We start from the raw sequence: 23,411 nt of genomic DNA, 5'->3' as shown, positions 1-23,411 counted from the left end.
TCCACATTCTTTACTTCTTGGTTTTTTCGGTAACTCGTCTCTTACAAGAACACCTCTAAAGTTTTTTAATTTTAACTGTTTAGCAGCCTTTATCAGTTGAAAGTTGGTTAAGGCTTCGTTGGGTAAAACAATTCCTTCAACGTTAATCATTTTTTAAATTTGTTAAAAAGTTTAAATTAGAGAATGGAGCCTAAAATGGGTATGCTATTGAAGGGTGAATTGGGACCGAGAAGTAAACCAGAACCAGAAATAAGAGTGCTTGCAAGCGTACCGAGCAAGGGGAGTAGAGCACCGATGAATCCTCCTGTTATTTCATGTCCTTTTCCAGTTTTAACAAAAAGTCCTTTTCCAGTTTTAACAAAGAGTCCATCAAATTGAGTGTTTCCAATCCAAGGTTTTAAGAATAAGCCAGATCCAAATTTGGTTATTTTTATGCCTTTTCCATCTTTGCTCAAGTAAAATGTTTTGGGTTTATTAGTTTTAGCTGAGCTTGTATGATCGACACCTCGTCCAGCGATAGAATCAACCATAGCTGAACCGGCAGATGAAGCAAGTCCGCCCAATAAACCTTTTGCTAGTACTGGAGCTGCACGAGAGGCAAGCGTTCCTAATAAAGGTAAAAGAGCACCGATGAATCCTCCTTCAACTTTTGCGTTGTGCATGAGTTGTTTTTTGCTGAGTTTAAGCGTGACACCTTTTCCAGCTTCGTAGGCCTTTCTAATTTAATTGAGTTGTGTGCTAGTGACAGCAAGAACATGTTCACCGTTCAAGTCTTGATGAGTGAGTTTTATGCTAGCAGCAGTTTTGTCTTGAATGGCTTTTTTAATTTTGTCAGCTTGTCCTTTTGAAATGTTGAGTTTGATGTTTTGATACATTTTATAGAGTTAAGAAATTTATTTATTTCACTTCTCGAATGTGATAACGGATCGTAATGTCCTCACCGCGAAAATCGATTAAATCTCCATTTTGATCAATGATGCGAGTAACCATTGTTGAAATTTCGAGAAGCTTAACAAGAAGATAAATTAAATGCATAGGTCTTTCGATGATTTTGTAACCAAGGTTAACATTAGGATAAAAGGAGTAGATGCAATTGAGTTGAGTTCCATTAATGTAGGATGATCCGATAACGTTGTTAACAATTCTGATGGTGTTGCAGCTTAAAATTTTAGCAATATGATCAGACTCGTATTCGGAATTGGAATTTAATTTTCTTTTAGTAAATCCTAAAACTGAGGCGATGCTGTTCTCCACGTCAAAGTCAATCAGATAATTCATACCAAGTTTAATGCTTGATTTTAAAGTATTAATGTTGATTCCAATTTGAAGGTTGTTTGAAGAGTAGTTAATTTTATTTGCAATGATATAGCTTCCACGTTGAGCTGTTTTTATCGTGTTTAAAATTGTCTTTTGCAGATAGTCGTTGATGTCTTTAATTTCATAGCTTCCATCAGGAACGATAATGGTTTCCCAATGAGCACCATTGTTCATGCTGTATTTGAACGAATTGTTTTTACTGTTTATGTTTGGAATGCTATTGTACGTTTCCAAGCCTAGAAAAGCAATTTCATAACTTTTTCCTTTCTCGAAAACAATTTTGTCTAAAAATTCAGTCGTGATAACACTTGATTTACCATCCACATCGATTATAATACCAGGCATTTTTATGTTATGTAAATTTTTTTAGATCATCTCATGATCAGTGGAAAAAGGCAAAATCGTCCAACCCGCTTCTGTATTTTCCATTATCTTTTTCAGAGGAGAGATCAATGACGGCAAATCCACGATGTTTAGACCAGCAATCTCTACAAAACTTTCTAAATTCTTTTATGTCCATATCACATGAGGCGTGTCTTTTATAAATTTCACCAACAGTTCCATCGTCTTGAGGAAATAGGCAAATAAAGTTGGCATTAGTTCTAATCGCATGTCCGTCAAGATCGAAAAAATTTTGAGCGAGGTAAAACATGTCAACGTTGTCCGTCAAGATCCAAAAAATTTTTAAGGTAAAACATGCCTTCCTAAAAACATGCAAGGTAAAACATGCCTTCCTTGGGTGTAATATTTTTAACACATGCTTTGCTTTTCTCCTTTTAAATTGTCAAAGATCGTCAAATTGTTTTTTGTTCGATCAAGTTCGGAAGGGTCAGGCACATCATCTTCACTTTCGAAAAAATGACACTCTATACACTCGTTTTCAGAATAATTTTTCGATCCTTGGAAATAATTTTTTGAAAGTTCATCAATCACATCTTTAGGGTTTAAATTCAATTTTTTCATCTTGTTTTTATTAAGCAATTGGAAAATGAGTTCTTTTGGAAGGTTATTTTCAAAGCCTTTTTTGAGTATTTGATATTCAGGTTGAAAAAGGGATTTGCCAAAGACTTGCAAGTGGTTACAATCCAGCCATCCAGGTCTTAATAACAGGTTTAACATCAATGTTGTTTTTCCACAGCCAGATTTTCCAACGATGAGTCCTCGAATGTCTCTTGGAAAGAAGTTGTTATGATTTCTTGTGCTTTCTTTATCATATGACAAATCAACAATGTCCATTTTTATGTTAAAAAACTTATTTATATATATTAAAATGTACTGCGTTAAATGCAAAAGAGAAACTGAAACCATTCATTTGAAAAAGGATATGACAAAAAACAATAGACCTATGTTGAAAGGAACTTGTGACTCTTGCGGAACGACCAAATGCAAGTTTATTGCTAAAGAAACAAAAGGAGGTGACTTGGTAGAGTCAATCAATAAGCTGTCAAAAAAAATAAAGCTTCCATGGGCTAAATTTCCAGGAGAAATGCATATTCCTGGGATGAACTTTGCAGGGCCTGGAACCAATTTGGATAAGAGACTGACTTCAACAGACATGTATTAAGATTGGAGCAAGCCGGTAGACAGAGTGGACAATGCAGCGTATCACCATGATTTGGCGTATAAATATTTTAACGACCGACAAAACAGGAATGTGGCAGATCAGATGATGCTTGAAGAGATGAATTCGATTCCCAATCCCACTCAAAGAGAGATTAACGATAGAAAGCTCATTACTCCTGTGATCAAAGCCAAAGCTAAATTTGGATTGGGTGTGAGTGATTTGAAATGGACGGATCAGCTTGCAGAGGAGCTTCATAAACCGGTTATTCACCATTTTAAAAGAAGAAGGGTGATTGTGAACGACATGGATGAGATATGGGCTGCAGATTTGGTGGACATGCAATCGTTTTCAAAGTTTAACAATGGCGTGAAATATTTGCTCATGGTGATTGACGTGTTTTCAAAGTATGGATGGATCGTTCCGTTAAAAAGCAAAACAGGCTTTGAAGTAGCTGAAGCGCTGAAAAAGATTTTTTAAGAAAGAAAATGCGTCAAATTGTGGGTGGATAAAGGAAAAGAATTTTACAACAAGCATGTGAAAGAGTTGGGTGTGCAATTGTACTCCACTGAAAACGAGGAAAAAAGTTGCGTTGTTGAGCGATGGAACAGAACAATGAAAGAGAGAATGTTTAAATATTTTTCAGCCAACAATACTAATAAATACATTGACATTTTGGATGAGATGGTGAAAAATTACAACAACACAAAGCACTCTTCCATCAAAATGACTCCAGTGGAAGCCAGTGATGAAGAGAATAAAGGTAGGGTATGGTAGAATCTGTATGGAAAGGATCAAGCATTACCAGCAAAACCAAAACTTTCCATGGGTGATCAAGTGCGAATCGTAAAAAAGAAGTCTCATTTTGAAAAAGGGTATACGCCAAGATGGACTGAAGAGGTTTTTACCGTGTCAAATGTTCAGCATACGGATCCTCCCACGTATAAAATCGCTGATGCTAACGGTGAAGAAATTCAAGGTACTTTTTATCAGCAGGAGATGCAAAAGACGCATCAGGACATATTCAGGATTGAAAAAATCGTTCGAAAGACGAATAAAAAATCATTGGTCAAATGGTTAGGGTATCCAGACTCGTTTAATTCGTGGGTGAACAACGATGAATTAATCCGTTTGCAAGACACGGATCCAAAAGGATCTAAAAAATTTTAAATATTTTAAAAATGCATGCTCCTCACAAGTTTTTTAGAAATGTTGCTTCAGCAGAAGTTCACAGTTTGGAATTGCAACTAAAATTTTTAGAAGAGAGGATCAGAGAGTTGGAGGAAAGAAAACCAAGTAACATTATTATGTATGCGAAAACGTTGGATCATCCGCCCTATTATAACTTTAACGAACAGTATGAGATTTTTGCTCAGAAAGATATTAAATTTGCTGCTCTCTCCCATACAACGATAGCTTTATCCATTGGGTTGAAGTTTGAGAAAGGTGTTGCAGTGGTGACATTAATGAATAAAATCACTGAGCAGTTGAATTATAGAAAGAACGAAGTTATTATTTCAGAGTCTGTAGATAACGTTATTATGGACGTGAACAGCAACAGCAAAGAGGACGTGATTGTTAAAAAGGGTGAAAAGCTCTGCACGATTACGCACATTGATTTAAAATAATCTTTCTTAATGAAAAAATGGAGATATTGAATGAAAAACTTTATCCAGCTCTTCCATCAGCTCCTACAGAAAATCGTCTTCACACGATCAGCGAGATTCAGAAAGAGATAGACAACGAGAGGAAAAGGCGAGTTCATCTCAGTAAAAAGTACCATCGCGTTTTCAGGATCATTTCGAATGTGGACAATACGATGCAAGGTTTATGCATAGCATTGGGTGCGACTGGAATAGGGCTTTTGTCAACGATTATTGCAAGTCCAGTAGCAATTGCGTTTGAAGGTGCAGCTATTGGAATGGGTTTTTTATCGATTGTTGGAGGCCAAGTGAATAAAAAGATAGCATTGAATGTGGAAAAGCATGAAAAGATAAAAGTGCTGGCCGAGTCAAAGTTGAACACGATCAGCGAGCACATTTAAAAGGCGTTGGTGGATGGAAGAATAAGCGATTCAGAGTTTCAGTTGATTCTTGGTGAGCTTCAAAAGTTTAAGACCATGACGGAGGAAATACGAACCAAAACCAAAAACGGAATAGATGAAGTGACTAAAGAGACACTGATCCAAAAAGGTCGAGATGACGCGATTCAAGCGTTCAACAATATGTTTAAAAAAAATTAAGGATTTTTTCCATGGATTCAAAGAATCTAAGAAAGGATGATGATTTCCCAGGATTCGAAGAATCTAAAAAGGGATAACATTAATGTGAAAACTGATTTAGGATTTTTTGTCAACGTATTTTAAAAAGATGTTTTTCTTTAAAATACAAGACCCTAATAAAAGAGATGAAATTGTGAGAGAAGTGAATGAGAGAAGAAAGAGGATTTACCAAGGTAGCATCAACGACAACATTTTAGATGCTGATTTTCAAGCTAATGCGAGCAAGCTGTTTAAGCCGCTCATCGAAAGCAACGAGAAGATGCTCAACGGATCTAAAGGATCTTTCCATGGATCTAAAAAATTTGTATCCAAAATGCCTTTTGAAGTGAATAAAGTTGAAGATAAAATGTTCATTGGCAAAATGGAGGTTGAAATGGATGGAGATGACATTATTGTTGGCGATGAAAGGTATGAAAGAACAAAAGGTCTTTGGGATCTCATGACAAAGTTTGAAATACCGAGCGAGTATACGGATGAAGATTTGCAAAATTATGAAAAAATTTTAATGGACAGTGATGCTATACGATCTGATACGAAGCCGAATAAACCGAAAGCTTCAAGAAGACCAAAGTATCAGCAACTTATTGCTCCTATTTGGGAAAAAATGATGCGTATTGAAAAAGGGAAAAAAGGTCGTGGAGTGATTATTCTTCCGAGCGATCCTAATGCGTTGGTGGAAAAGCTTGAATTGAGTATTGCTTCCTGGCATGCTGGAAATACGGGATCAAGAAATGCAGCTGTAAGCATTTGTGATGAGCTGTTGAGACAAAGGGAGATTAATAGAGCGGAATACAAATCGTTAATGAAGACGATTGATAAAATTTAATAATCATGAGATGATCTAAAAAGAAAATGTTTATTTAAAAATGCTCATTGTGAACAAAAGAAGATATGTGAAAAAGAACGTTGTTGGAGGAGGTGGTATTCTAGACTTGATTAAAAATTTCATCAAAAGAGCAGCTGCTTCAAGTATGTCAAAAGCAACAATGACTATGCTTAAAAATGCTGCATCAAGCAAAATTGGGCAAGAAGCGATTACAGCTGCAAAATCTGCTGGTACTGAGTTGGCTCTTTCTGCCATTTCTGCTGCTAAAGATGTGGCTGTTGATAAAGGTAAAAAGGCCATTGTGAAATTAAAGACTGGCTCATCCATTCAAACTATGAAAATGTCGAAACAGAATGCGATTCGAATCCAAGATCTAGTGAAGATGGGAAGAGGACTGAAGATCGCATAATTTTAAGTGGTCGCTTGAAGGATGAGTGTGAAATGATCTAAAAAAAAATTTTTTTTCTATAAAATGATAACTACTGATCGATTAAGACTGACTGATAAACCAGAGTATGACACTGGCATTGAAAAATTGGATTTTTTCGAGTACCTTCCAACCAATCTTGATTTAAATTCTTCAGGCACGATCACTTTTGAAATTGACTGTCAATCCATTAAAACACTTCCATCAGAGGCTTACATTCTTATTGAAGGAGTGTTGAAAAAGAGTGATGGAACTTTTTATGATGCCACAGACAAGATCGCCTTGGTGAATAATGCTTTGATGTATTTATTTAACGACGTGACTTATGACTTGTCTGGAGAGCAAGTGGAAAGAGTTATTTATCCAGGTCATGCCACTACCATTCTTGGAATGGTGAAATACCCTCACGGATTTCAGATGACAGATGGTATGAAGCAAATGTGGTTCATGGACACATCAAATCTTGTTGAAAATGAAGGATTTAAAGTTAGACGAGACCATTTTGTTGTTTTACGTGAGAGTGGTATTGTAAAATGAGTTCATTTATTTATTTTAAATATTAATATACAATATAATTAAACACAAAGAAGAGATTGTAGATCACAGCAAGTGATAGAAGAGTTGCTCGAGTCCGTTGTTGTTTCTTCAAGAGAGCGAGGTTTCGAAGATCACGCTATTTATACATATTCCCGAGGGGAAAATAATTGTTTATATAATATTAACCAATCCAAACACAATACGCTTTACGATTTGATTAGCGCAACAATAATTGCTTGTTGGAAAATCTATTTTTTAATATATTCAAAGCTACTGAATAGTTTTCATTGGATAAGGTTAATCCTGTAATTGCAGATAAGGCCTGACCTCTAACTAAATTTCTAAGATAAGTCATTTTTTGTATATCAGACAATTCCGTATTCTTATTTATAGCGCAATCAAAATTTTCATAAAAGGTTTGCCAATTTTCTTGTTTACCGTCAAAGATTTCTAATTTAAGAGCGGGAAGCTTAACTGTCTTGCTGGTAAACTTATTAGAACTTATATTATCTACATTATTTTTGTTAATAAAATCTTCTATACCTAAAATAGATCGCTTATAAAAAATGGTAAACTCTGTACTCGTAATTTCTTCATGTTCTAACTCCTCATCCACCTCAATCAAAGATGATATATCGCAATCAAACTGTGTGATTTTCAAATATTTATCGATGGCTGTATTTTTCAGACTCGCCAACTCATTCAAGCAACCCTCGTACAAACCCCCAACCATAAGATTGTTAGCTTGATCGAAAATCCGCCTGACTGAATTGACGGTCACCGTCCGTGCTCTACGTTTATTGGCAAGATTAGACATAATGAGATTAAGAAAGAATTAACAATTATATATATATGGTATATGGCTTTAATTACAACTTTATGGCCTTTTCAAATTGAGATCTCGATCAATGACTTAATAAAACCTCGTATCAACAAAATGTTCGGTCGAACTGAACCCTCGTGGGTAAAAATAATGATAAATAATAATAGTGCCTTTGACCACAACTTTCTGTATTGACTTAAATAACTTTGTGTACGATTTTACTTAATAAATGAATCTTATGAACCTCAGTTCTTTATAATATCTTAAATGATTTTCTATTATATTCTTAACTCAATTCCTTAAATATCTTAAATAAATTTCTTAATTGATAATCATGAAATAAATGCTTCAAAACAACAATAAAATGCAATTATCACCTAAACAACTATAATAAGGAATAATAATTTGTAGTTAACGACCGACAAACGATCCAAAAAGTTGAAATTCAGTTTTAAATAAATCTAAACGTATATCTTAAAAAAAATTCTCATTAACAAATAACAAATTCACTTAGCTGATTAATTGATCACAACTCTTTCTTTATATTCTTTCCGTATTCTTCGTGGGCTCCATGTTGTTTTACGTGAGAGTGGTATTGTAAAACGAGTTCATTTATTTATTTTAAATATTAATATACAATATAATTAAACACAAAGAAGAGATTGTAGATCACAGCAAGTGATAGAAGAGTTGCTCGAGTCCGTTGTTGTTTCCTCAAGAGAGCGAGGTTTCGAAGATCACGCTATTTATACATATTCCCAAGGGGAAAATAATTGTTTATATAATATTAACCAATCCAAACACAATACGTTTTACGATTTGATTAGCGCAACACATTTGTTTGCAGACACTACATCCGTTGGCGCTTTTTCGTTCAGGATACCTTTGAAGCATATTTTTGGCTTTTGTGAAACCTATGATAAAGTTGTTTATGGGTTCAGACACACCATCACCTTTACAAAGAAAGAATGCGATGATGCGATTTACAGAGCGGAGAGCGCTAGTATAGGAATGATTGATCTTAAAAAATTCAGGCTTTATATGCCACGCGCTGAATTGAGTGTTTCGAGAAATGCTGAATTCATGAGTTTAATAGCTCAAAAGATACCTATCGAAGTACCTTATAAATCAAACAAATGCGAAAGACAGCTTATTCCTGCTGGTCAAACGGAATTTACCTGGTCGCTCGGAAGAATCACCGACAAAAGCGTTCCGATGTTTGTTTTGTTTGGACTTCAGACGAACAGACCCTCTAGTCAAACTGTTAATCCGTCACTATTTGACCATTGCGATATTAGCAATTTTTACGTAACCGTCAATGGAATAAAGTACCCAAATTATAATTACGACTTGAATTTTAGCGAAGAGAAAGTGACCATGGCTTATGCAGATACGTTTTCTTTTGATGAAAAATATTACAGCACAAACGAACTTGTTTATCAATCTGGGTTGTCCTTGTTTCATTATATAAAACTGTATCCCTTGTTCTTTGTGGATATCAGCAAGCAAAAAGAAAGAGTGGCTTCAGAAACAGCTGAATTGGTGATCAACCTTAAATTTCGAACTTCAACTGTTGCAAATACCGTTATCTTTGCTGTGGTGATCTCTGACAAGCTGCTTAATTTTGTTTCAAATGGAACTCACATGACTGCTGTTTATTAGATTCTTTGGCTTCGTATGGATCTAAATCATGAAAATGATTTTTTTAACTTTTACCGTGTTAAAAAAATTGAATTGATCTAAAAAAAATCACGGCAGAAATAAAATGTATTGCACAAAAAAGTTTTTAAAAGAGTTGCTGGTTAAAAATGGTGTTACTAAAACAGCTAAAAATATGCCAACGTTGTTGATGCTTGCGATTGAAAATAACTTGATCAGTAAAGATGATATTTTGGAAAGAGCTAAAGAAAAGAGAAAACGTCGTGAACCGAAAGAAAAGAATGATGATCCAAAATGGGACTGGCTTCGTTCAGTTAAGAAAAATCCAATCACTGTGAGATTGACTAACGTTGAAACAGGTGAGGTGACTGAATACAAGTCTCTTTACAAAGCGGAGAAAGCAACTGGTCATGGATGGAGATATTTAAAGCGTCGAGATGGAAAGGTGGAAAATGGATTTAAAATTGAATATTTACATCCTTTGGATTCATGAAAAGCTTGAAAAATTCAAAGAATCTAAAAGTTCGAAGAATTTCCACGGATCCAAAGGATCTAAAAAAAATGAATTCGCTTAAAAAAGTTTCTTTTCTTAATAAAATGAGATATACAACATCGTATTTGAAAAATTTGCTGAGGGAAAATGGAGTCACCAAAACCTCAAACAATTTATTTGGTCTGATGATGCTTGCGGTTGAAAATAACTTGATCAGTAAAGATGATAATTTGGAAAGTGTGAAAGAATACAAGCCAGTAGGTCGACCAAGAATACATGAGCCTAGAAAAAAGAATGATGATCCAAAATGGAACTGGCTTCGTTCAGTTAGAAAAAATCCAATCACTGTGAGAATGACTAACGTTGAAACAGGTGAGGTGACTGAATACAAGTCTTTTTACAAGGCGATGAAAGGAACTGGTCATAGATGTGAATATTTTGATCGTCGAGATGGAAAGGTGGTTAATGGAATCAAGATTGAAAAGCTTCATCAATGATTTTTTCAATTCTTTTTGAAGAATTGAAAAATGAACTCGAGATTTGCAGCGATTGAAAAAAGATGTTTGAAGAAGCAGATGATGAGGCTGAAGAAATGGAAAGAGAGTTGGAAGATATTGAAGAAGAATTTGCTTCATTTGATTGCATGGGAAGCCTGCTGCTTAGTTTCCGTATGGATTTTTTAAAGTTTGCTGAAAAAAATTGAATTCGAGTAATATCATTGACAACGATTAAAAAAGATGAGTGATAAAGAAGAAATGATGAGAGAGTTTGAAAATAAGATGAAAGAGGTATATGATGAAAGAAAAAAGCTGACTCAAATGAGAAAAGAGTTGACAGAGGAAAGAAAAATGAAATTCCCGCACAAAATCAAAACGTGGGATGAAGAAAAAAAAGAGATTTTAGAAGATCTTGAATTGTCTGAGTTGAAGAAAAAAGCAAGTTCGCCCGAAGAGAAAAAAAAGGTGGCTCAAAGAAGAAAAGAGTTAAAAGAGAAAAGAAAAATTCCGATGAGTGAAGAGATGAAAGCTGAAAAGAAAAATCTTTTAAAAAAAATAAAAGAGCTGAATAATGAGGTTAGAAAGTTGGTTGAAATAGACAAAGATTTAGAAACTAAATATATAGAGATTAGAGGATATTAAAAGATAATTTTTGATTCTTTTTTAAGAATTAAAAAATTGAACTTGCTTTAAAAAAATCGCAGCATTAAAAAAGATGGAAAGGAAGTATGTGCTTGAATTTGATGAAATGGGCCGTGCGCACTTGTTTGATGAAGACAAAGAAATTCATGCGGCTGGATGTGAATTTACTGCACATGACGAGTGTGGAAGAAAGTACACAATTAGATTTGATGAAATGGGTCAAGCGCATGTATACGATTCAATAAGCGAAATTTTTGCCAATTATCTTGTTTCATAAGATCCTGGAAAATTCTCTGAATTTTTTAATTCTTAAAAAAGAATTGAAAAAAATTTTTACGGTTGTCATGGTTACCATCATAATTTTTTGCGGAAGACTTTTCGAAGAAGAAAACATGCCGACAGTGTGCCAAGATTTTAAAAAAATTGAATTGACTTAAGGAAAATCACGGCGGAAATAAAATGAGTCGCCAATCTTCAGAAAAATTTATCGCGAAAGAGCGAAGAGATGAAAGCATCGAAAATTTTTTTCTTCCGTTAATAAAAATGGAAGATAAATCATTGAAAAAAGTCTCAATGGCATCATTACGAAGAGATGCTAAAGAAAGGGCTATCAAAGGCCATACCAAAATGACTAGGGAACAGCTCGTTGAAGCTATAAGAACAACAAAACCTGTCATTGCTGTCAAAGAGCCTGTTAATGATCGAAAAGATCGAAATAAAATGACTGTGAAAGAATTAAGAGAGATGGCTAAATGTCGTGGTGATATCAAAGGTATCTATAAAATGAGAAAAGCTGATCTCATTGAAGCTATAGGACCCATCATTGGAAGTGGTTCACGTATACGCACGACTGAGGCGAGACCTTTGCCTGCACCTGTTCCCATTGCTCCTGTTCCGGCGCCTGTTGCTGATCCCATTACTGCTCCAGCACCTGTTCCTGCATCAAGAGCTGGCTGGTTTTCAAGATTGATAACATCTGTCTCTAACGGTTTTAACCAACTTAATGCTCTCGTTGATCCATACGTTCCAACTGCGGTAAAAAATGCAGTGAGCAGCGTAAAAAGCGGAGTTGAAAAAACAATCAAGTCGTTCAAAGACGCTGTTACAACACCGTCTGATACAAGTCCTGCTGAAAAGCTGCCTATTGCTCCTAAACCGCGTGAAAAACCTTACACCATAAAGTTTAATATGACAAAGCATTCAGCAGAGCGCTCCACCAGACTATTTTCATATGAGCCGTCTTCTCGACACCAAGACATTGTTCCTTTTTTCAACTTGGTGAGGGAGTCTGCTATTCAAACCATGGAAGGAGAAAGAAACACAAAGGTAAGGATTATCTTAACCTGCGAAATGACTCGTGTAAGCATCTTAACAGGTGAGAAAACTACTCAGACAGCTAACTTTTCATCCAATGCAAAAAGATTATTAGAGCTTGATGATGTGAGAGCGCTCATGACCGAAATGGAAGAAAAAATCTTGGAACGTAGTGCTAATTACAACAAGATGGGATCCAATTGCGTCTTGTCAAAGATTATAAGAATGGATATCAGCTTTGTTGATTATGAACCTTTCAAGGGTTCTTCCTACATTGAGCTGCCTCTAAAGTTGAGAAACAAAAAAGCCATCATCAACATGGAAAACAAAGACGATCAATGTTTCAAGTGGTGTGTTACCAGAGCTCTGAACATGAAAAATAGAGACAACGAAAGAATTGATGAAGACTTGATTGAAAAATCTAAAGAGCTCCATTGGGAGGGAATGGAATTTCCTGTAAAGGTGACTGATGTCGAAAAGTTTGAGAAAAATAATCTGGATATTAGCGTGAACGTCTTTCACTATGAAATGAATAAACCTCAACCTATGCGAATATCCAAATTTCATGATCGAAAGCACTGTGTTGATTTGCTGTGTATTTCAAACAAAGACAACAGCCATTACTGTCTCATTAACAATTTCAGTCGGTTTGCTAGCTCCTCAACAACAAAAGGAAAAAGAAAACTTCATTTTTGCAGAAATTGTATGCATGGTTATGACCTAGAAGAAAAGCTTAAAATCCACAGAGAATACTGCTACGATAACGCTCCAATGAGAATTGATCTTCCTAAAGAAGGATCAACCCTTGAGTTTAAAAACTACAACAATAGTATGAGAGTTCCGTACTGTGTCTATGCCGACTTTGAAAGTTTCATCAAGCCCATCGATGACAGCACTGAATATGATAATAAAGAATTGTACACCAAACAATACCAAAAGCATGTTCCAAGCTCCTTCTGTTATTACATCGTAGGACCTGATGGTTTTAAAAGTAAATCTGTCGAGTACACAGCAGAAAGCGATGAGGACGACGTAGGTAAAAAGTTTGTTACCAGTGTTGAAGCTGACTTTATAAAGATTTCTGACAATAGTTATTCGTTAAAACAACAGTGGAAGGAAAAGAAACTCAAGACTGATGAGGATGAAAAGAAGTTTGAAGATGCAACTGAATGTCACATTTGCAAAAAGGATCTTAACGGTGATAAAGTATGGGATCACTGCCATTTGACTGGAAAGTACCGTGGAGCTGCTCACAATGCCTGCAATAAAAAATATCGAATTCCAAAATTTATTCCTGTTGTCTTTCATAACTTGTCTGGATATGACAGCCATTTGTTCATCAAGAGATTAGGCGGAAAAAACGGGAAACTCAATTGCATACCCAACAGCGAAGAAAAATACATCAGCTTCTCAAAAAGCATCAAAGTGAGAGATTCGATTGATAAGAAAGGCAAACCGAAAAAAGTGTATAGAGATTTGAGGTTCGTTGACAGCTTTAGGTTCATGGCAAGCTCGTTAGAAGATTTGACTGACAATCTTGTAAAAGATTTGTGTGAGGAGTGCTCCAAATTAGACCCTAAGACATGCAAAAAGGACTGTCTTTATAAGAAAGGAAAAAAATGCAAGTGCAAAGCCAATTGTAAAGATTGCGCTTCTAGAAGATTTAAAAAAGGAGACATCATGTGCAAACATCTAAATTCATTCTACAGCAGAGAACAAAGAGATTTGCTACTAAGAAAAGGAGTTTACCCCTATGAATGGGTGGACTCGATTAAAAAATTCTCTGAAACTCATTTGCCGTCCAAAGAAGCCTTTTATTCCAGACTAGACAATAAGCACATCAGCGATGAAGACTACGCGCATGCGCAAAACGTTTGGAACGTATTTGGATGCAAAACCTTTAGAGATTACCACAAGCTGTACAACAAGTCCGACGTGCTGAATCTTGCCGATGTCTTTGAAAATTTTAGAGACACTTGCATAGAATATTATGTTCTTGACCCTCTTTGGTATTACACCTCTCCTGGTTTGGCTTGGGATGCTATGTTAAAAGAAACTAAAATTAAATTGGATTTGATAACCGATATTGATATGCTCAACATGATCCAAAGAGGAATACGCGGTGGAATCTGCATGATCTCAAAACGACTTGGCACTGCTAATAACAAATACATGCCAGACTATGACCCTTCAAAACCATCTACATTCATTCAGTATTTAGACGCTAACAATTTGTATGGATGGGCTATGAGCAAAGCTCTTCCTGTTAGAGGATTCAGATGGATGACTGATATTCAAAATTGGCGCAACATGCCATGCTTTCTCGAAGTTGACTTGAGCTATCCTGAAGAGCTTCACGATTTACACAATGACTACCCTTTGGCTCCTGAAAGATTAACCATTGGAAAATAGCCAAGCTGGTTCCCAATTTAAACAATAAAGAAAAATATGTCGTTCACCATGAAAACTTAAAACTCTATGAACGATTAGGTCTAGTCATCACCAAAATTCATCGAGGGATCACCTTTGAGGAAGAACCTTTCATGAAATCATACATCGATGGCAACACCAATAAAAGAAAAGGCGCTAAAAACAACTTTGAAAAAGAATTTTTTAAACTCATGAACAACTCCGTCTTTGGAAAAACCATGGAAAATATTCTAAAGCACGTTGATATTAAACTTGTCACCACAAGAAAAGAAGTCTTAAAATTATCCAAAAATCCTCGTTATGATCGAAACACCATTTTTGATGAAAAACTAGTAGCGATTCATATGAAGAAAACACAAGTCACTTACGACAAACCTGTTTACTTGGGAATGAGCATCCTTGACATCAGCAAGACTTTGATGTTTGAACACCATTACGACTACATGAAACCAAAATACGGTGATAAAGCCAAGCTGCTCATGACCGATACCGACTCGCTCATTTACGAAATCGAAACGGAAGATTTCTATAAAGACATTGCCGATGATGTACTTGAAAAATTTGACACGAGCGACTTTCCAAAAGATCATCCTGCCATTGAAAACGTTGGCTTCAAAGTGGGTGAAAATAAAAAGGTTATTGGCAAGTTCAAAGATGAGACCGGTGGTAAGCAAATCACACAATTTGTTGTACTTCGACCCAAGCTCTACTCTTATTACATCCCTGAAGAAAATGAAAAAGAAGATCAAGAGCACAAAAAATGCAAAGGTGTCAAAAAGAACGTGGTTAAAAATCACCTCACTCATCAAGACTACTACGACTGCTTAAAGGGTAAACAAGAAAAGCTTGCGACCATGAACGTTTTCCGATCTCATCTTCACGACATCTGCGCTGAAGAAATTAACAAAGTCGCACTCAGCGCTAACGATGACAAAAGAATACTACTCAATGATCACAGCACCTTGGCCATTGGACACTACAAAACACGGCTTAACACCTTGTGATAATCATTGCACTCAGATCAAAAGATTTTTAAAAGGATACACGCTTTTTAAAAGTGAAAAACAATCAATATCATCCTTGAATACTGAAAAATCGGCGTTTGAGACATTATTTCCATAAAAAATTGAAGCGTTTATTTTGCGTTTTGCATCGGTGTTCATGCTCATGCGCCAGAACCCGCTTTTCCTTATATATTACTATGCAGCTTCCAGAATTGGTTATAGGCCTGATAAATATCATAAAGTAAATACCTCAATTTTGTTATTTTATACAAGCATGTTCGTATTTTTAAAACAGGGTGACTTTGAACACGGGAGTCGGGGTGACTTTCAACATGTCATAATGTTTTTATTTCTTAGATGATGGACAGACAAACATATTGTAAGGGGAGAAAAATACTGTTAAAAATCAAACAGATAACAGAAAGTGTATTTTAATATGTTGTAGAACTCATATGAAAAAATTACAAAAAAAAGTTTAAAACCTAGTTAGTAGCACAATACCAATCACTATCTTTGATATTTTGCTCTTTTTAACTTAATGGTGACTCATCTAAACAAAGAACTCTTTTTCCTGGTTCAACCTTTGAACCGCATGTTTTTCGTTTTGCAATTGGATTTGCGCCTAAGCCTAGATTGTTCTTTAGAATCTCTAAAACACATTTGTTAAGAACCATTACAGAGTCTTCACCACCAGGGTTTTTATTTTTTCCATGAAGATGTTTTATCTCCTCTGTTTTCTTCATAGGGTAGATTCCTGTTGCTCGAAATCCGGAAATTAAAGCATCTGGTTGCAAGGTGTTTACTAACTTGTTTATAAGCGTAGGCATGTTTTTTGGAATAGCCCCTTTAATAAGACTTTCTATTCTCCACTTTGAAAGTACAGTCCTCGACGACTGCTTTAATCCTCTAAATACTGCAACATCTACTGGTTGGCAGAGATGGCTTGCATTAGGTGGCATTGTTACAAACTGGCTTCAATAACTACAGGAGAAAAATGGGAACCCCGATTATCACCAATCAGCAATGTTGCTCCGGTTTTTAAAACAGGTATAGGCAAGAATATCTCCATGAACCATCTGGTAAATGTTCTACCATCAAACCACCCATTAGTGGTGATATCGTAAACGGTTTTAGGTGGTCCACCATGAGTCCAACCCTGGTAGAGATTCTTTGCTTTATAAACAACCATAGGCGGCAAAAATTCTCCAACAGCGTTACCAGCAAACATTTTAGTAGTTGATTGCTTTGAATGTTCCTGTTTGTTTTCAACACGGTGTCCATGTCCACGACGAACAATAACAACTTTGGATCCTGGATTATCTATTATATTGGTCTCGTCATAATTATATATGTTTTCTGAAGGTATACTTTTTAACTCTTGATATAAGTTGTTAAAATAACGGTTAAGGGTTTCTTCATTGACTAAAGCCCTACTGTGCTTTACATTGTCAGCAACCCTTTTCGTCAAACAATGCCTTTTTATGAAAGACTGAACCCAATCTACACCAGGCATATTATTTTTAAATATAAAGTCTGTTATTTTCCTTTTATCACAATAACATTTAACTAAAAGTCGAATGTCCAAAGAATTAAGAGGTACCCTCCAATCTGTCATATAAGTAATTGTTTGAACAATTAAATTTCCTGTGGAACTGTCAAGTCTGGTTTGTCCACCATGCTTTTTTGGAACTAGCTTTCCAAGTTTTACATTTTTATGGAGAGTTCCTAGCGGAATGTTATAAGCTTTAGCTGCTTTCCTGATAGTAAATCCGTGGTTTTTCACTTTATTTACTGTTGCTTGTAAGATTTTTTGAGTGTAATTTGTTTTGTAACCTCGGCTACTTTCCTTTCTTTTGTAATTTCGAAGCATAGTTCCTTAAATTGATAAAAAAAAAACTTGAATTCTTGATTTAAAAAAATGTCATTTTTAAATAAGCAAATAATCATTTTCTGACAAGTTACACCCTCAATGTTAAATTCATTAGAAAAATATGTACCTGAACTTGATGTGTAGCAACTTTTATAGAGTTTTGATGCGAGTTTCTTAAGATATAGCTTGATAAGTCAAGTAACTGCCAGAACAATGTAACTCATGCTGTTGATATGCAATAAAGAAAATCCGAAAAAGGAAAATATTTTGCTTAGCCTAAAATTAGGTTTTAAATATTATATTTAATGCAACTGGATCAAAATGACACACAATTTAGATCTGTTGTGTGTGTTGTTTCACCTTTTAGTTAACTTGGTACTGATGTTCATAGTCACCCCGCAATTCATAGTCACCCCCGTTGACGGTATTTTGGTGAAGCCACAAATGAGATCTGGTGGTTGTGATTGCCTTTTGTGTTAAGCTGGAAAACTGAAATTGAAAGAAGTACACCCGTTGTCAAGAGCACAATCATCAGAATGCTGATCTAACAATACTCAAAAACAGACAAACACAACTGATAAAAGATGATACAAATGTTACATTTAAATAGAAAGAAGACTAAGTCATCAGTGCACAGAGAAAACTTGCTATGATAACTTAAAAATATTGGCATGAATAGCTTCAGAACAATTTGCATCATCATTGATTGCAAATAAAGAAGTATCAGGGCATGTTTTTATCACCGTAAATATTAAATTGAGCCAGGGTAAAGTAAGAAAACATTCTCTTACTATGGGACCAGCGCTATGACTTCTTTTTAAAGATTATAAACTTACAATAGAAAAGCTCTAGAACTTTTGAAGAGAATTCTTTTCTTTTCTTTCCTCTAAGCCAATAATTTTTTTATGTAATATTTGAGCAAGCTTACACTGTTTTGTCAATAAAACAAGAATAAAAGTAATTGAAAAGCTGAAACTTGTTGTATACACTGCAGACCGAAAGTTTCCGGACACTTGGATTTTGTTTAATTTTTTAATTAAAACTCCCATAACTATTTCAATAAAATTCAAATATCATATTTATTTTGTAAAAGATACATATAGTTACTAATTAAGAAAAAAAAGACAAAAAATGAAATAAAAAAAATACTAACAACACTATTATTATCAAACTGTCTTTTCGTCAAAAAATAACCCACGAGTTTTTATCACTTTTTTTGCGATCCGTGGCATCCTATTTATTAATTTATTTATTATTTCGGGTGTAATTGATAACCAGGATTCTTCTAATATCTGCCGCAGGTGCTCTTTGGATGTTGGACATTTTTGTCTGACCTTTTTGTCCAATTCTTCCTACAGTAACTCTATTGGGTTCAAATCTGGTGATTGGGCCGGCCAGGTCATGTTTTTGAGGACACCAATATTCTCTTGTTCCTTTATATAGTTCTTACATAATTTTGAGGTGTGTTTAGGGTAATTGTCCTGCATAAAAACAAAACCACGACCAATTGTTCTTTAACCAGAAGGTATAGCATTGTTTTCTAGAATTGTTTTATATTGTTCTTTTTTCATAATACCCTCAATTTTAACTAGGTCACCTACACCAGCTGAAGAAAAACATCCTTATACCATAATTGACCCACCATCATGCTTGATTATCGGCACTAAACACTCTGGTATCATTTTTTCTTTTGTTCTTCTTCTGATGTAAATTCTACATATTTGCCCAAACAGTTCAAATTTGGACTCGTCGGTTCATCGTACTTTTCTCCAGTCTTCTGTCCAATTTTGGTGGTCTATAGCGCACGGTTTGAAGATTTTGACTATTTTGCCGACTAAATATCCCAAATTGTTGATTCCATATTATTGGGGACTCCAAAACAATAAATTTTAAAAACCTGGATTAAAATCCAAGGGAGACATTTACCTTCGAAAATACCGAATTTTCTCACTTACTTACTCAAATACTTTGTTTTGGAATTGTAAAGCCTAAACTACCTCAAACAATTTAAATGTATATTTTATTATATTTCTATAAAAAAAAATAAATAGATAACAATAAAAAAATACACAATAAATATGTAAAACTATTATTCACAGCATCTCTAAATTTAATTATCACAAATATCTTCGTTGTACCCTTTTCTGCTTCTTAGAACTTTTTGCTATTGTAATCAACAACAAAATTCAACAGCTGTTTGGAATAATCTGGATGAGACATAATCCTTTTTAATCTGTGCCAATGAGACTTGAAATTTGAATGAAGTGCCTCTGTTGCTTGCTCAATGTAAATTCCAAGACCGGTTTTTTTGGTGCTTTAGAAATTGTGGAACATTGTAAAAGACAGCATGAACTTTTGGTGTAACAAAAAAAGTCAACTTTAGATAATTGCTCTCAAACTCTTGAATCTTTTTTTCGAAGTCTGGAGAGAGTGAGCATCCCAAACAAGAATTAACAACCTGGAGAAACAAATGTATGTTTAGAGTGTCAATTTTTTTCAGCAACTTCGTGCAATCATTGCCATTGAAGTGACCGCCATGATACGGCTGTAATGGTATATGTATTAAAGTCAACCATTCTTTTGTTTTCGGCAAAACTTGAACCAAGTACTTAATAAGATGGTTAACAACGCTGTTATATTTCTTGACAGATCCAAAGAAAAGTTCGATTTCAGTAAAGCTTTTATTTTTAATTCAGTAATACCAATACAATACAAAAATTATCACAAACTTAGTATTTATAGTAAAATAGAAAGTTCCTAGAAAGATACAGAATATTCTGGAACGTTATTATATATCTAGAGGGTTCTATGGAAGATTCTCGAATGTTCTGTTGTATCTAGAAAGTTCTAGAATGGACCATAACAAACGCCAAGAAGCAAATGAAGTTCTATTGGAGGAATAGCTTCTAAGATTAGCTTTTCATCTGGCAATCGAAGTATTGGTGGATAAACAGCATTTTCGAATTCTTTTGGTTTCTTTAGATCAGCACCAGATAAAATAAACTTTTGATGTTGCTCTCTGATTGTTCCAAATGTTCTGAGTTGGCCACAGTTGTTCAAATTTGTCAACTCAATGTTGCACCAGCAGCAAGGATACTTGCTACAGTGAGACGGAATTCCACAGATAATATTTGCAAGCTTCATGTCACATGACAGAATCAATTTGTCAATTAATTCATTAACTTGCATTAGGTCTAAAATTAGCTTGATATTGCCAAATGTTTCAAGGGTGTTTTCAGAGATTGCTACCATTAGTTGCTTTTTGACACCTGGGCTTTTAAAACTTTCACTTGAAGCCAACTTAATTGACTTCTTTACTGGACTTTGTTGTTCTGTTTGGTGTTCAGAAGTTAGGCTCAAACTAGCTTTGAAAAAGGACCCTTCATCATTAAGGCCCAGTTTCAAAGTGTCCGAGCTCATCAAATCTTTTTAAGCTGCGATGTTTTCCTTCAGGATTTTTAAATTGATACAATGAACAATGTCACAAACCTCATTAGAATCTGGCAATTTTACATTGGTTGCAATGAAAAAACCTTTTCGACTAGATCCTGCTGATACAAATTTCTGTTGAAAATTTGGCTCAAGAAGGCAAGCTGGACTAATTTGGTTTAGAAAAGATTCTTTCTGATTTTGTTGTTTGAAAGCTCAGTACTCTGCTGAATATCAACCATATTTTTTGTTGTCAAATGGCCTTGAAAGAGTGAATGTGCTGCAGATGTTCCTTAAGAAAGAAAACTAAATCAGCTACTTCACTTACAAATTGTATTGCTCAGAATGTACAGAATAATAAAGTAACTAACATTCTCTTATAGAATGAGGTTTGCCATGAGCTTGACTAAGACGAATTGTTCCGCCCGGAGATGCTTCTTTCGATACAATGACAGATTATGCAACTTGCTCTGCGCCCACAGAATCTTCCAATGCAAATTGATATAAGTTTGCACGGCGAGTTGTATAACTGCAATTGTGAGAAATTCCACGAGCAATGATACGATTTCAACTATCTTTCAATGCAATGAAACGATTTCAACTAACTTTCTTTCTCTTGCGAAGATTTTGATGCAAGACCCTTTTCAAATGGATGCTTTTCTTTGCCTTTCACCTTCGTAATTTGAAAAATAATGCAATCACAACATTTTGTAAGTCTTGTTAATGGCTTCACAACAATGGAATCAAAACTGTAGAATTATATTGCCTATTAGGCATTAGTTCCATCACCCAATTTTTTCAGGTTGCAACGGCATGTAACACAAATTCCAAGTGGAACTCTTTCATCCTGAAAATTCACACCTGATTAAATCAAGCGATGAATCTCAGAAATGAAATGTTTTGAAATTTCTCTATAATTTTTCTTTATACAAATAACACACTAATCTTCTGCAATCATCATGCTCTTTGAAAAATGTAGGCATTTTTATTTTTTCTAAAAATAGCTAAAAATAACAATTATTTCAATACCTATGCATTATTATTTCTATTTAGTTTCTAAGTGTAGCGTAATATAAAGAAAGTCATGTTGATATTTTTAATTATTATTTACGTATATATATCTAATATTTTAAAATTAATTATATACTGTTAAACTGTTTATAGTTTCTCGTATCATGACTATCATAAGTTTAGGGGCTACATCTTTTTACTTCGTTTATGTGCAAATTCTTTGCGATGAATTTGTCTCCGAGGAAATAGTTTTGCAATCAATTATGATTGTCTGAAGAGAGTGTGATAAATATTGGTCCGAAGGGAATTACTTGTGTAGCAATTACTAATGATTATATAAAGAGAATATTCTAAATAACTGTCCAAAGGGAATTGGTTGTGTCGCAATCGTTAGAGTATGGTAAAAAAACAATCTTTTTTTGCTAACAAATATTTGTAGAGTATCCAAAAAAAAAAAATGCAAAGCTAAATATCTCCCTTGGATTTTAATCCAGGATTTTAAAATTTATTGTTTTGTAGTCCCCAATATATATAGAATCAACCCTCAAAAGGGCAATTTTGGGATATTTAGTCGACAAAAAAGTCGAAATTTTCAAACCATGTAGCCCATTTTAACCTTTTCTTTTTATTTCCAATCCGTAGCAACGGTTTCCTGACCGCTATACGGCCACAAAGTCCTGCTTGTTTAGGACGTCGTTTCGTAGTGGTTAATGAAATAGGTTTTGAATAACTCCTATTAAAGCCTGAAGTTATTTCCGGGGCCGTAAGTCTTCAATTTCTTTTACTCATCAATATTATACTATTATCTAGGTATGTGCGTATCTGTGATTTACGGCACCGATTTTAAAGATAAAATCTGTGACCATTTTTTTACCGTGTGCTCGAGGTAGGTGTTGTAAGGATGGATTTTTCTCGTCTTTTTTTTAGAACTTTATATTGACTTAGATGATATTTTAAAAGTACAGTGTTGTAAGTTATTTGTAAATTGTTTTTTTTTTTTTGCAGTTACAAACGTTTTTAGTGATTTCATTGCTATTGAAAACTTCATTCCTATTCTGGAAGTGAATTGACATTGAAGGGATGATGGGTTTTTTTTCTAACTTTTGAATCAATTTTATATATCTATTTTCTATGTACCTGCCAAATTTCATTAAAAAATAATGATTACTAAACAATGAAGTTCTATTCACGATTACTAAACAATGAAGTTCTATTACAAAACCACCGTAAGCCGAACGCTAATTTTTTAAGTTGGTTGCAGTTTTCTTAAGCATTCCATATAATGAATTT

The 23,411-nt window shown here is 34.7% G+C and overlaps 2 protein-coding genes and 1 pseudogene across 2 annotated transcripts in view; all 3 read right to left on the bottom strand.

The window, feature by feature from the left end:
• Positions 1–23,411, bottom strand: part of LOC149892084 (uncharacterized) — a 176,521-nt gene that overhangs the window by 103,437 nt on the left and 49,673 nt on the right. The gene's annotated exons all lie outside the window — the stretch shown is intronic.
• Positions 7,167–7,766, bottom strand: LOC149892088 (uncharacterized). The gene has a single exon (XM_090078061.1). The coding sequence runs from the start codon at positions 7,764–7,766 to the stop codon at positions 7,167–7,169; it is 600 nt and encodes a 199-aa protein (XP_089934187.1).
• On the bottom strand, positions 19,833–22,093 carry LOC149892087 (uncharacterized; annotated as a pseudogene).

This window comes from Hydra viridissima, unplaced genomic scaffold (assembly GCF_058129835.1).
Source record: "Hydra viridissima isolate aposymbiotic clone 2 unplaced genomic scaffold, HvirCarnegie_v1 scaffold_2, whole genome shotgun sequence".
Classification (NCBI taxonomy): Eukaryota; Metazoa; Cnidaria; class Hydrozoa; order Anthoathecata; family Hydridae; genus Hydra; species Hydra viridissima.
This window is presented reverse-complemented; position numbering and strand designations above follow the sequence as displayed.

Coding starts and splice junctions, on each gene's coding strand:
- LOC149892088 (XM_090078061.1), bottom strand. CDS start 7,766: ATGTCTAATCTTGCCAATAAACGTAGAGCACGGACGGTGACCGTCAAT.